Source organism: Enoplosus armatus, chromosome 16 (genome assembly GCF_043641665.1).
Source record: "Enoplosus armatus isolate fEnoArm2 chromosome 16, fEnoArm2.hap1, whole genome shotgun sequence".
NCBI lineage: Eukaryota > Metazoa > Chordata > Actinopteri > Centrarchiformes > Enoplosidae > Enoplosus > Enoplosus armatus.
The window spans coordinates 6,472,197-6,486,902 of record NC_092195.1 but is presented as its reverse complement, the minus strand read 5'-3'; the positions used below and the strand labels follow the sequence as shown (position 1 = coordinate 6,486,902).

Sequence of the window (14,706 nt, the reverse complement as noted above, 5' to 3'; positions counted from 1 at the left end):
TTGTTGTCACAGAGTCTATCCTGCGGACTCACAAGGGTGAGTGACTTGTGTGCCTTTAAGCCTGTTCCAGATATCTGCTAATAACTCCAAGAAGGCTGCTTGACCGAAAACTTCAATACATTTTAAATGTTGACAGTGTGCGGGAGCTGATCTTGTTACTTCTTACTTGAATTTTAGCTCCATCAGGCCAAGAATGAATCAGCCAGATGTCCTCCACATAACGAGAAGGGCAAGTAGAGGTTGCATTGCTCGTGTCTCTCTCATAGTGTATATTGGTATGTGTTATGTGGAAGTCATGGCTATGTGGAGGCACATACAATAGATGGAGTCTCTGGTAAGTCTGAGCTGAAGTAAGCCCACTGGCTTGGCCATAGTACATCACATTCCTGTGTGTTGTCGGGCGTGGGCCCTATTTGTGCTAGCTATTTGTGATTACTCTAAACATCTTTGTACAGCTTTGATCTTCCATGATCATGGCTGCCATCCCGTTTGCTCGGCATTATGTTTGACATGTTGGGTCTTTTGCAATTTTATACTCGGCAACGCAGAATTTGTGCAAGAGTCTCAGGGAGCGTCCTCAACTGTTATTCCAAATCCATGACCAGTTAGTTGTTTGATACGTTTTTCCAAACCCAGTGCAGACCAGTACAGTACCTAGTGCAGTACCTAGATCCACCTGAATAAGGTAGCCAGGGATCTGTTCCAGTCATGTTGTGGTACAGTTTGTGTGCAGTCAGAGCTCATTCCTAAGTCCTACTGGGAGGAAATGTTTTAGTTCTTGACACATAAACATCATTATTGGCACTGTTGTGATATAAATGAGATAAAACGCTTCACACCTAATTACATTTAAGTCCAACCTTTTTTTTCTGGGAGGGTAGTGAAAGAGAGGTGCTTAGTCTTTTTTCTTTGGAGCGTGCACGAATGTAACACACGTAATGTTAATTCCAAGCTACTTAAGACTTAGTGGATGTTGCTCCCTCCTCATTTAGCCATATGAGTTAAATAGCCTCACTCTGACTGGCTGAGCATGTGCATGTATACCCTGTGTGCTGAAGTGGGTGGCTAAGTGAAGGGAGCCCTGGTGAAGAACTACAAGTGATCATAGAGCTAGAGCTGTGACATGCAAGTATGATTTAGTTTAACCAAAAGGCTGCTGGTGTTTTAAATATGAAATCTGTTGGTCAGTACCATTAGATCACCTGGAATAGCTTGTTTTTAGACAGAAATATCACTATTGACAACCAACTCTGTAGCTTTTCTCAGTTGCTGCCTCTTTCTTTATCACAGACATTGTGGCTGCTTAGTTTTAATAGGAATGATGAGATCCTCTGTTTCTCTGTCTATTTAACCCCCCCCCCCTTTCTGACTGAAAAAAACTGTAATAAAATGATGGAGCATCAGCATTCTCTAGAGGCCAATGGAGGGCATAACATATTCTTTGTAGAAAGGCATTCATCTTCTTCTCTCTGTCTGATCTTTCTCCTGTCTGCCTCCTCTCAATGCAAGAGAGTATAATATTTATTGCAGAATCCAGCCTTGTGTAGACTCTACTATTTTGAGAAAGGTACAATCTTTTTAGAAAAGGACTGACTGGTATCATGTAAAAACAGAAACAAAATGAGAAAACCTGCTTTGTGGCTTATAAGGAAGTTGCAAGTAAGGCGATCTAACATTTCATTGGCACACCCTAACTGAACTTAGTAATTACCCTGAGGGCTGTCACTCTTGTTTCCTTTGTGTCTCTGCTCTATGTTGGTTTTCATCTTCCACATAAAGTACTCTCATGTACTATATGTGACACTTTAGGAACACATGTAAGTGTACCTGTGTTAGCCTATTTGCTTCCACTTATTGTATTTGTTGCATTCAAGGCAGCCACCGAGTGGGTGTGTTGGCATATCACTTGGAAACTAAAGGATAAAAAAATCAAACAAACAAACAATAACAAAAAAAACACCCCAACAGGTCTGGAGCGATTGAGAGAAATCCCTCCCTCCTGTGGAATGCATGGGATAGCCATGAAGACACATCTATTATACTGTTTCCTACAGGGATGAGCTCTCATGTGATTGTACATTTGATTAGGTAAGGGCTGAGAAGGAGGAAATGTGATACCACCGTTTGAATCTGATGCCATAGGGGATTATGGGTGGATTTTTGTTTATCATGTGTGTTTGCTGACAGTAGGCCCATCACAAGTCGTCTTTAAAAACTTCCAATAACCATCATTGCCTGTGTTCTTTCACTTTTTTTTCTGAACTACTGCTTCGATGTTTGTCAGACTTTCATTTTGAGCAGGCTTAGAAATCCCCAGTAATGCTGCTTTTGGGCATGTACGATCGTCACAGTGCACAGTAGTAGGGCAGTCGATGCAAGCTGATGAAGTGGACACTAAGTGGGATCTAAAGGTTAAATGCCTGAGACCAGCGCAGACCCCAGTGCTCACGCTGGTTCACAGATTAAACTTGCCTCAGTTTCATATCATATACAACATCCACCTGCCTGTTTATTACCTTTTCTTTTTCTCTAACTATCATTATCACATCATTTTCCATTCCTTTCTCTGTTACACTGTTTCTCTTTCCTCTCTCTGACGCTATCTCCCTGTCACTTCTCTGTCTTCCCCCAAGGCAGGCCTGCTCATGCAAAACTAGCCCTGGGTTGGAATTGCCTGTGTGTTTGGGAGTATGCAGGTGTCTGTATGAGATGCTCCACCCATCCACCAATACCAGAATTCTTCCAGCATGTCCACACCTCAGGGCCAACCCCGCTCAAAATATCCAGGTGAAACCAAGTCACTTAGCATCGACACCAGGCCAGCTGGGACACACTCACTTGAAAGTCAGGAAAGACCTCTTTGACACTGCGTCTCCGAGTCTAAGGTAAGATGCTTTGTCGATATTCAAAAGCAGTATTAGATCAAGAAAATAGATGTAATGTAAATAAAGTTCTGAATTTCAGCTTAATTTCAGATGAGTGCCAGAAAGGATTCAAGAGGACAAAAGGTAGCGTAAGAAAACGAGACACTGAAAGGGCTGGAACATTGTTCATTCTGTTCCTTTTTCTATCCTACAACGAGGGAAGATCTTGTATGTCAAGGAAAGAGCTCAGCCCTGGTGCGTACAAAAGAATGAGATTTGCGAAGACAGATAACTGAAAGCAGAGCGAATAAAGCTATACATGGATTGCTTGTGCTTTACTCCCGCGGCATGATACGTGTTACTTTGAAAAGTGGAATAAAGTCAGGTTGAAGGTAAAAAGGCGAGATGAATGCGAAAGACAGAAAAAAGAAAAGCAGAGCTGGGATGAAGAACAACAACAAAAAAAAAGCCACACAAGAGAACTTCAACCCCACCTTGTTAGCCAGGAGCACTGACTCATACAGACTATGTAGTCTTGGTGGATAGAAAAGTATTTGCAACTAGCTCAACCTGTAGAGCAAGTCACAGTCAAGGATCTATGGCTGTTTCAGATGAGGTGCTTATGTACATAAGGAGCTAGATAAAGCTGTAGACATAATGGAGATCTGCACTGAGAGGCTTAATGCAAGTGTAAAGGTGTATTTTCTGTCTAAGAATGATGTCGACACAATTGGACATCCCTGCCTAATCCCTCACCTGTTTGAGTTCGCTGAGAGTGCCAGGTCGCCATTTTCCCTCATGAGAATCAAAACTCTTGTCCGCCCTGTAAGACTCTTAATGAACTAGAGCCGCATTTCCATCGCACTTGAGTTGAAATATCAGAATCAAGTGCATCTCGTCTGTCACAACAAAGAGAAGAACAAACACAATGGCACAGAGATAGACGAGGCCCGCTGCTGTCGGCAGGGAAGGCAACCTTGCAATCTAGAGCAAATAGGAAAACAAATTGTGGTCCAGCTTTGCCATCTCCCTGAAGTTTTTTTCCCCCTATTCAGGCTGAATGTCAACTCAAAGTTTGTGTATCTGTGCAAGACTGCATTTTGTATAAAATTGAAAGAGAAATCACACTGATAAACTGACTTTTTTTTTTTAAAATGACATGCCTGAAGATTCAAAACAAGGATACACCATCCAGCCTGTTCTCTGCGTAAAACAGAGTCCCAAAGGCACAGGCCGAGACGCATTATTAAATGAATACCACGGGTTGAATTATCCACTTAGAGGGAGAGGAAAAGTGTAGGTAACATCAGCTGTGATCGAATGTGTTTGGCTCTCAGTTGCCTATATTGTGATTCTGAAGGCATTCATTGAGTCAAGTCTTTTTATGCTGTGTAATTTAATAGTCAGGAAGGCTGGATGAGAGAGAAAATAGCAACTCATTTGACAGCTCAATATGTCTATGGTGATGCCCAAATGCAGGAGGAAAGTGTTTCTGAATTCAAATACTCTGGATTAGATGAGACAGAATTGAAATGGAACAGTGAACAGGAAGGCTGTTATCCAACTTGTTCCCTGTCAGGCCGTGAGCACTTGTCACAATGAGATGTAAATGTATATTTTTTTTATCTATTGTTGAAAAGAAATCCTTTAGAAATCTTAACCCTTATGTACCGTGCCAGACCCTCCTTATGTGCACACTTACATAACAAAACCAAATATGTATTTCAATGGTGTTTGCACCCCTCACTCAACTGCCGCTCCAGAGCTCCCAACCCAAACTGAATCTGTGAGTCCCTTTCAGATGTGAATCTTTTTAAGCACACATTCTGTAATGCGCATGCAGGCACACACCTACTTAGGAGCACCACTTCGTTTACACACCTCCAGGCCCCAGAGAGAGATAGAAAAATGGGAAGAGGATACACATGCAGCCAAAGAAATCTGACAGCACACCCACACACTAGGAAACGCAGAGCCAGCTAACTGTGCAGGTGATCCACAACAGCTCCATGTTTAAAGTCCACACACGATCAGACCATTAAATCCACATGGTAATATTTCAACTAAAACTCCCCTCCTCCCTCAGAGCACGGGTCTCATGGTACGATGATGGCATGCTTAACATTCACAAATGAAATGTGATCCCCTCACAGTCCTTTGAAGAACTAAGACTGCAATAGGCGTATGGGACTACAGAGACGACTGCGGCTGCCTGATCAGCCACACTGTTCAAATAGCTGACTAACAGAGTCGAGAGTATTGGTCTGTCTTTTCAGCATAGAGAGGCTCCGAGGGTGACTCACTCATTTATGTGTAATGAGTCAGTTTTGAAGAGGTAGCTCTGTGCAAATACGGATCGGCTACAACAGGGAATATGATTGTGAAAAATGATGTCTGGTAGTTTTGTTTCCTCACAGCTGATCATCATTTCAAAATGGCTTTTTGTTTGTTTACTCAGCTTCTTTGGGTCAGGGAATGACACAATAGAAAAGTTGTGTTCGCTTTATGTGGTATTATTGGAACCCTTTTTGTGATTTTATGTTTCCTATGTATTAGTAATAACATATTTAATGAGGTAACATGTAAATCATTAAAGGTCGCACACTACTTATTTTACACATCAAGTTCAGTTTATGTGTATTAGGGCTACTGGGGGTCGTCTCTCTGTCCAAACTGAGAAAAGAACCTTGATGATGTCATAGTGGTGTCATCAGGGTTATGGCGTCGGCGTGGACTTCTAAGACCACAGATTTCTAACATTTCTAATAAAATTAAATATATGAAGAGAATAATGTGCAGTGCTCTTTGTCTAATAAATAATAATAACAATACGTTTTTCACTTTTAAGTGCTTGAACTACTCTAATTTTTCTAATCGACTGTGTCATTCTTCCTTTGCTCAGGTTCAGATCATCAAGAACCTCATCCCGCCAATCCCACCTGGTCTCCTGTGGAGCTCCTTCATCTCCTTCAGCATCCTCCACCGCAGCAGTCATGAACTGGTCTGCATTGGAGGCCCTCCTCAGTGGGGTCAACAAGTACTCCACCGTGTTTGGCCGCGTCTGGCTCTCCATGGTCTTTGTCTTCCGGGTGATGGTGTTTGTGGTGGCGGCCCAGCGTGTGTGGGGCGACGAGAGCAAGGACTTTGTCTGCAATACGGCCCAGCCCGGCTGCAACAACGTGTGCTACGACCACATCTTCCCCATCTCCCACATCCGCCTGTGGGCCCTGCAGCTCATCTTCGTCACCTGTCCGTCGCTGATGGTGGTGGGGCACGTCAAGTATCGCGAGAAGAAGGACTTGCAGTACACCACCTCACACAAAGGCGCCCATCTGTATGCCAACCCGGGGAAGAAACGTGGGGGGCTGTGGTGGACTTACCTGGTAAGCAGCGTAGGATGTGAAAGTTTATTTCTGGCCTTCCTGTAGATGCCACACAGGAAACAGAAGTTAGTCATTGTTAGAAATGTCAAAAATAATTGCTAGGGATGAGTGGCTATGTACAAAAGTTTGGAGAAGACATTTGTGTAACTGTATATGATTTGTTTTCTCCTGATCATAAGAAAAAACTGTTTTGACAACTTCTTTTGCACCTCCCGGCGCAATCAGAAACACCGTCCCTCCACACTGGACTGAAGCTGTATGAGTTATGAGCATGCAATGATTGGAAATGTTCACCTTTTCACTACAGATCCCAGTTTAACCCTCATTTATCTCCTCGTAGGTGAGTCTGGTTTTCAAGGCAGGCTTTGATGCTGGCTTCCTTTACATCCTGTACCACATCTACGATGGTTACGACATGCCCCGCCTGTCCAAGTGCGCCCTGGAGCCGTGCCCCAACATTGTGGACTGCTACATATCACGTCCAACTGAGAAGAAGATCTTCACCCTCTTCATGGTGGTCTCCTCTGCTTTCTGCATCTTAATGTGCATCTGCGAGATGATTTACCTCATCTGCAAACGCATCCAGAAACTCATTAAGAGGAAGACCGAGGCAGACAGGCGGATGTTTGCAGAGAATCACGAGATGGCACCGCTGGCAGCACCCAGGTCAGAGTTCAGGTCCAAAACATCAATCAGATTGGATCCTACAGCCTCTAGCCAGAACCTCAGTAACATCAAGGCTGAGGAGAGGCCATCTAAGAAAAAATAATGCACAATATGGCAGCGGTCATGTTGAAAAACTAAGCAAAGTACTCAAGGGACCACTGCAAGCAAATGCATTCATCAGACTCCATGAAGAACTGCTACTCAACACCGAAGATATCCATCTATTCAGGGATCCATCAGTGTAAATATTATCATGTTAAATGACTTTCTGCAGGAACGCAAACTTTGTGCATGCAAATTAACTCCTCAAAAAGATTGATTAGAGAGGAAGTTAAAGGGTTTGGAGTATTTTTTTGTAATCAGTTTGTGTGTGTGGAGTGTGTGGATGTGTGTATGTCTGTATTTGTGTTTTTGTATATGTATTATTGGCCAGCAGTATATTTAAGCTGTTATATCTGGCACTTTGTAAATAAAGCTAGTATAGAAGACCCCAAGTGATGTAAATACAGTAGAGTCAACCCTTTCCCTGAACATACACACTGCCCCCTAATGAGTAAAACAAGATAAAGCACACAGAGCATTTCCTTTAGTGGGAACACAACAATCACCAGAAATCCCTTGAGGAGTTTTAGATAGATTAGATAGATTTTTGGATATATGCAACATGAAGAAAATGCTCTTTATTATTCAAGAGTTACTTTGACTCTTCACGATTGCTTAATGAAGGTATGATACATGTATGAACACGTTCAGACCACTGACAAATTACACAGCAGATATTTTTTTACAGCCCCAAATTTGGTTATTTGAATGAAAAAAGAATGAAGTACGATTCCAGATAATATATTTTGTTTTACATTTTGTATTTATTGTCGTGATCTATAAAGTTATTCCACTGTTCAAATATTTCTGTGTGTGTGTGTCTCCTTTGTTCTCTCTGAAAAGGTTTTCAATTATCATGCATGAAACATTTTATAGCTATCGGTGAAGGGCTTATGTCTGACTGTGCAGATACAGTCCAGGAAAGGAACAGAGACATTTTGTTTAAAAAAAAAAGATAGGATGAAATAAAACAATGGTTAAGCAAAGATTGGACCCATATCACACCAGTGCATTTTGCATTGGTTTATCATAGGAACAGTGTGGCATTGATAGATCTAAACGAAATTTAAATACATCCCTAAAATATCATGAAGTTATAACTCAGATAGACTCCCACTAAACCCTGGAGGCCTATTTGTTACAGGATTAGGCTACAATGAGTGACTAACTCACTAGCTATTGGATTCTATCCACGAGAGTGACGGGCAAAGTGATTCATACTTACTTGTCCTGCCGTCATCACTTTTCCACTCTGCCGTCCAATCAGGAGCATGGGACGCGGGTGCGGTTTTGACAGACCCGGAAACACACCAATAGCCACCCTGAGCCGGACGGCGCTGTATCCGCCCTCACGAACTCCGTCTTGTTGAAGGAAGTAAAGTCTGTCAAACATGAGTTTCCACTACGGCCAGGTATCGAAATACAGCGTTTTGTTTTTTTCTATGTTAACTACAATAACATGTTACTATTGTTAAATAACCGTATTATCTGTTTTTTTGCAGCGATACAACGTAACTAATGGTTAATGTCACAGAAACACCAGTAACGTTAGCCCTTCATCTGTTTGCTGTGATAGCAGTAAACAGTGTAACTGTTGCTATTTGTGTTTTGCTAACGTGATATTAATTTAAATTGCGCTAACATTGCTGGAGTTATAGTTCAACAGTATGTAACTGTTGTCGTAGGCTTTTCCCGTATTTTTAAATGACCAGGACAGTCTTGAAATATTGCTTGTTTACTTATGTGGAAGTCAAAGTGTTGGTAGTTTTTATGAGCCAAATATCGCTATAGCGTGTACTTTGAGTGGTATTCAGACCCTAAGTAAAAGTAACAATACCTCACTACAAGTCCTACATTCACATTTTTACACAAGGAAAGTACAGAAGTAGTATCAGCCAAATGTAGAAGTACTGAGAATGGCCCCCTGCAGAGTCTTACATGTGGGATTATTACTACTACTGGGTAGCGAGTACTACACATATTACCTAAAGTTTTCTATATACAGTAAAACTTCTAACTGTGAATGCGTTTTACATCTCACAAGAGAGGCTTCATCCATCTACACACAGCCCATTTGTTCCCTGTGTTTATCGCACAGTCTCAGTGAACTTGTCTATCCCTGTAGGGCTATCCAGGAGGAGGCAACCCACCACCCAGTGCTCCATACGGTGGAGGCAGTGGTCCCTACGGGCATCACCCCTCAGCTCCATACGGAGGTGCACCACGTCCACAAGGAGGTCCTTATGGCGCTTATGGAGCCCCAGGTCAGGGAGGGCAGTATGGGCCGGGACCAGGGGGTGCCCCCGGCGGGCCTTATGGTGGTTATGGAGCACAACCTCATGGAGGACATTATGGACACCAAGCTGCAGGTAGCTATAGGCTGAGGCTGGAGCTGTGTCAGCTTCTGCGGTACCTTTGCCTGAGGGAGTTGAAGGGGCATATCGTGAACATGAGCAGACTGCAGATAGGCTCTCATTCCCCCCTTCTTCATTGCTTCTCTCTCCTCTTCTCCCTCCCTCACTCTCTGCTGGGATGATGGATAGAAAATGACTCACGTTCCCAGACAGTCATGTAGAGACAGAGTTCAGTTTGTGCCCCTCAGCAGGATTACACGGCTGGAGTGATGACTCCGGTAATACTGAGTGAGGGCTAAACAGAGTAAGAGACAGATGGGTAAAGAGTGTGTTGTGTGTGTGTGATTGCAATGTTTCCTGTAGCAGCTAGGACTAAGTCAGAACCTGATAGCCTATGTTGCTATCACTCCCCACAGGGACTGAATCCATCAGGGTCCGGCCTGAAGTGTCACCTGTCCCTCTATCCACATTCATTTTTCTGACAATCAGCCCTCCCTCCACTCCTCCCCTCGCCTCACACCATATTTTCCAACACTCCCTTTCTCTTCCTCCATGTATTCAGGTAATGAATGGCCTCTTGCTCCGACAGCATCTCCTTCTCGCTGAGATGACTTTTCCGCCACCCCTTGACCCTGCCGCTACCTTTTTTTTCCACAGCCCGTGCCTGAGCATGTGTAACTAAGGTTGGGGAGGTATTCTTTAGCAGAATACCAAATGGTTTCACAACTGTAGTGAGATTCAGATACTCCTGAATATTGGTTTTTTTTCCCTTACTGGAAGATTGTACATTATTTTAATGAAACAAATTGGATAGTGGAGTTATCAGATGTTATTTACAGCTGTCACAAACCAGTATTTCTAACTTGATGAAATATTTGTTGGTATAATCTCACACAATTGTAATGTTATTCCTCTCTTATCCACACATTCTTCCAGCAAGTAACATGTCAGTGCAGTTTCTACTAATTGTTCAACTCAAACGCATATAAAGAGCACTCTTATATTTGGCATGTCAATTATCTACAAAGTGTATTTCATGTTATAGTCATTCTAACACCAAAGCCAAAAGATCGAGTCGAGCACAGATGTATTATTTTTTATGATCAAGTTTTTGCTTGACAGTCGGCGCAGTTTCAACTGTCAGACGGCAGAAGCGTGTTTCTTCATCTCCACATAAATAAATAAATACTGTGCATCGGAAGGAGGCAGCCGTTTAATTTCCAAGAATCTTCACACTCTTTTTCTTCGCTCTTTCACTGTTTCTTTTTTTTCTGTTACTCCTCAAAGCCTGAGAGCTTCAGTGAAAATAATAACTGGTAGAAAGAATAAGGATGGGAAATGATAAAGAGAATAAATCAAAATAGTTGGTTCAGACCGATTGAAGAAGAAGAGGAAAACAGTGATGGAAACCAGATTATGCTAAGAAAACAATCTCTCATTGATGGGCATCTTCAAAGTCAGTCTGAACCAGCCCTCCTTTCCTCATCATCTTATTACTCCTCTTATTCTTCCTCTCTGTAGGTAACATCCCTCCTGGCGTTAATCAAGAGGCGTACCAGTGGTTCCAGGCAGTTGACACGGACCACAGTGGTTTCATCAACCAAAAGGAGCTGAAGCAGGCACTCGTCAACTCCAACTGGTCCGCCTTTAATGACGAGACCTGCCTCATGATGATCAGTAAGCCATACAGTTGCAGCCAAATGAAAAGCTCAACAGAGGTCGCTCTGTGTTGACCAATTGGTAATAAATGCTTTGACAGTGTTTCTTGGGAGGAAAAATGACACAGTGTTTAAAATGTAAAATACTTTCAGAGATTATTTAGGAAAAACAAGTGAGTGAGGAAAGTAGGCTGGTTTTATTTAGGAGAAGCCCCCTAAATCTCCCAGAAGTCTAAATAGAAATCTCTTCTGTTTCTAAAAGGAGAAATGTAAGCAGCCAGGAGTCTTGGTGCTTGTTAGTTGTGCGTCCCTACATTCCAGTTGTATTTGCCAGACAGTGACTAATGTGGGCCATTACCATAATGAGAAATGTGTGACTTCTGTGTGCTACCTTTAGATAACACACGGAGAAGATCCATAGTGATGGACGATGGGCTCGCTGGAAACATGGGGGGGGCACTTCACATTTGTGCATATGTTTCGCAAGAACGTGGAACAATAACTGAAGAAAACTGTCTGATGTCCTGTTTGTCTGAACATGCTGTGTTATGTATTTCCTGTTAGACATGTTTGACAAGACGCGGTCAGGTCGGATGGATCTGTTTGGCTTCTCAGCACTGTGGGAGTTCATGCAGCGGTGGAGAGCGCTCTTTCAGCAATATGACAGAGATCGCTCAGGCTGTATCAGTGGCACGGAGCTACAGCAAGGTAACCCATTTGTGTGTGTGTGTGTGTGTTAAAGACGCGACAGTTAATTGGGTTATGGGGTAATTTTGTAAACAAAAATGACCTTAATCGGGACAATTGGTGTCTCAACCTTGTTTCTCTTTCAGCCCTGGCTCAGATGGGCTACAACCTGAGTCCCCAGTTCTCCGAGACGTTGGTGCGGCGCTTCACCGTGCGAGGCGGACGACCCGGCATCCAGCTGGACCGCTTCATCCACGTGTGCACCCAGCTGCAGATCATAACGCAGGCCTTCAGGGAGAGAGACACGGCCATGACGGGCAACGTGCGCCTCAGCTATGAGGATTTCCTCTCTGGGGCCATCACCAAGCTCATGTGAGCCTCGTTCCACCGACAGTCCCTCTGCACCGTGGACTCGCAGTGTCATTCCATGTTCAGGTCATTTTCTGCTCTGTTTTCAATGCTCCTCCCATAAATGCCCCCACCTGTTGGTATGTACACAAAGTTCAGTGGCTGTTATAAAGGTAGCTACAGCCTTTACTGGATAGCTGAACTTTCACCAGAGGGTCAGCAGGAAAGTGATTGTGGCACCACACACTGTAGGCTCCTCTAAACAGTCATAATCGTACCATAGTTGCCTTGGTTCTTGTTTACTAGTACCAGTACTTGATAGTTTAACTGAGATACAGGAGAGCACTTGTTTACACATGTTTAATTCACTGAATGTTGACCCCACAACCCCTCCAACCACACATCTGTCAGGTGTGAAGACTTGGCTAGAGGAGGTATCAGATAGTGAGCGAAAGAATCACTAAATCTTCCAGAGCTCATTTCACTTCATGACCGTGATTATGCCGAACTGCAAATTCACATGCAGCATTAACATGTTCTTGTGCCATTGAAAATGACCTTTTAAATGTGTGTATATCAGGAGTATTCCAGACGGTATTTCCATGCAGTGGTTGCACATTATATCGAATATTTCTTTGTATTGCAATGTGTGTAATTAAGCAAAAAAAAAGGCCACGTTTTAAAATAATTTCTACTCTCACACTCTGTAACAAAATGATTTTGAGTGTTTAGGGGAAAAAATGAATGAAGTTAATTTTTTAATTTTTGCTAAATTGTACTCCTGTGAGCCAGTATCAACCACAAGTAAAAACAATGATCTGGTCATCTGTGCCAAAAGCACTAAAAAGTGTTCCCTATTATGTTTGCCACTTTCACCTCAATGAAATGGGATCTTCAGTGATTGCGGGGCCAGTACTTTAACACTCCACTGAGGTATATGTTCTCAAGTCAGTATACATGCCAAAATGGTTTGTAATGCCAAAAACAAATAAATGCTTGGGTATCACGTTTTGATGTGTTCATATTCTTATATTGACGACCATTCACACTAATGAAAAAATACAGTTTTTATATATCATAAGAAGCTACATTCTGTACGTAGTATCTGTATCTAAAGGGTAAATATTGTGTAAATGCAGCAGTACCATGGTAATAAAAGTTTTTTTCTGGTCTAAAAAGTGACAGAAGAGTAACTGTGGGTACTTAAATGGAGGAAAACAACTTCAGAATTGATATTTTATCCCAGCAAGAATGCACTTGTTACTGTCGTGGACTGCATTGTCTTTAACAGCAGTCATGGCTAGCTGATATCCGAACCCTAATCATGACCTTCGACCTCAAAATGCCCAAAATCTGTCGTGGCGTTTCTCCCTTTGCAGGGCAGATTGGCTGCACAAAAGAGCAAAAGAGTCTGTCTTCCCCCTCCACATCTGGCGCTTCTTTCCCTCACCAGCTGTTACTCTGCTTGATCACAGTCTGCGTCAAGAGTCCTCCTGCTTCTCCTCGTCTCTTTCCAAATCAGAGGCGATCCATCAAATTCTCTTGTGCATCCTTTTTTGGTCATATCCCACCCCCTGTCTCCTCCTTACCCCTCTTCCTCCATCTTAATCTGAGGCCAAGCTTAGCTGTCCCAGGTCCCTAAGCATGCATTCTCCCTGCCACCTCCTCTGTTCTGTGGACACATCACCTGAACATGGATGTGGTTTAGTGTCTGGACCGCTTTCAAGAAATTCTGTTTGGGAACTCACAAGTGTGGCCGAAAGTGCACCATGCTTGAAGCTTTCAGCCCATAGAGAGCATTGCAGCAGCCCTTTTCTGGCTCATGTGATTCAACAGTGATTTAACCTAAGTCCTGATTGTCATTTCCCATGTAATGAGGAAATTTCCCACTACTGACCATGCCTGACATCTGTGATTAACTTGGGCAAATAGAGCAGGTCTGTGGGGCTTCAGTCAGTGAGGATGTGACGCTCCACTCTGTCAGCCCCAGTTTGTGATTTGGATTGATAAGATGGTTGTATTTTTGCATACAAATCTTGGCTAGTGCAGCTCTAAATCTCATTTGCTAATAAACAGGAGCTGACGAAATAATCCTGGCGCTGCTGCGGTTGCTGGTAAACCAGAACTGGCACTAGTAATGTTGTTAGCCTGCAGGGGATGAGCAGGACTGATCACATGCCAGTTCTGGCAACTACAAGATGGACAGCAGAGAGGGAGGAACTGCTTAAAAGAATCATTTTGAAGCATGAAGCATAATCACCCACACAGAATCCTGTTAATCACAATCATTTCAGCAGTCATTTGAAGTAATGATAACATAAAAATTTGGATGAAGCTCCATATTTTTTAACTTTCTGCGTCTGCACAAATGACCAGTGAGTCAGATCTGGTCATCGCTCCCTGACAGGCTGCATTCCAATTGCTATAGATCAGCCCTGTGCCCTGCACCCTGCACTGGTTTTATGGAAAACTATAGTTTGGGCCTGGGAGCTGAAATATCAGTGTCATCACTCATGTAGAGGTTTGCAAAGAACACTTAACGATTCACTACCCAGAAACTACAGTAGGAATATTTTCTTCCCCCCATAGTCAACCGGAGTGTCGAGTGTCTCTGCATGCTGCTATAAGCAGTTAAGGTAAACAA

At 43.0% G+C, this 14,706-nt stretch overlaps 2 protein-coding genes across 2 annotated transcripts; both read left to right on the top strand.

Moving 5' to 3' along the window:
- Positions 1-2,755: 2,755 nt before the first annotated feature.
- On the top strand, positions 2,756-7,819 carry gjb9b (gap junction protein beta 9b). Its single transcript, XM_070921192.1, has 3 exons — positions 2,756-2,885; positions 5,767-6,247; positions 6,588-7,819. The coding sequence occupies exons 2-3, from the start codon at positions 5,858-5,860 to the stop codon at positions 7,014-7,016; spliced, it is 819 nt and encodes a 272-aa protein (XP_070777293.1). The 5' UTR covers positions 2,756-2,885; positions 5,767-5,857; the 3' UTR covers positions 7,017-7,819.
- Positions 7,820-8,347: 528 nt separating this feature from the next.
- Positions 8,348-13,073, top strand: pef1 (penta-EF-hand domain containing 1). Its single transcript, XM_070921634.1, has 5 exons — positions 8,348-8,427; positions 9,141-9,384; positions 10,891-11,046; positions 11,592-11,735; positions 11,861-13,073. Exons 1-5 carry the CDS (start codon positions 8,407-8,409, stop codon positions 12,088-12,090), a joined length of 795 nt encoding a protein of 264 aa, XP_070777735.1. The 5' UTR covers positions 8,348-8,406; the 3' UTR covers positions 12,091-13,073.
- Positions 13,074-14,706: the final 1,633 nt, after the last annotated feature.

Coding starts and splice junctions, on each gene's coding strand:
- gjb9b (XM_070921192.1), top strand. CDS start 5,858: ATGAACTGGTCTGCATTGGAGGCCCTCCTCAGTGGGGTCAACAAGTAC. Junction 6,248..6,587: donor GGCTGTGGTGGACTTACCTG/GTAAGCAGCGTA, acceptor ATCTCCTCGTAG/GTGAGTCTGGTTTTCAAGGC.
- pef1 (XM_070921634.1), top strand. CDS start 8,407: ATGAGTTTCCACTACGGCCAG. Junction 8,428..9,140: donor TGAGTTTCCACTACGGCCAG/GTATCGAAATAC, acceptor CTATCCCTGTAG/GGCTATCCAGGAGGAGGCAA. Junction 11,047..11,591: donor GACCTGCCTCATGATGATCA/GTAAGCCATACA, acceptor ATTTCCTGTTAG/ACATGTTTGACAAGACGCGG.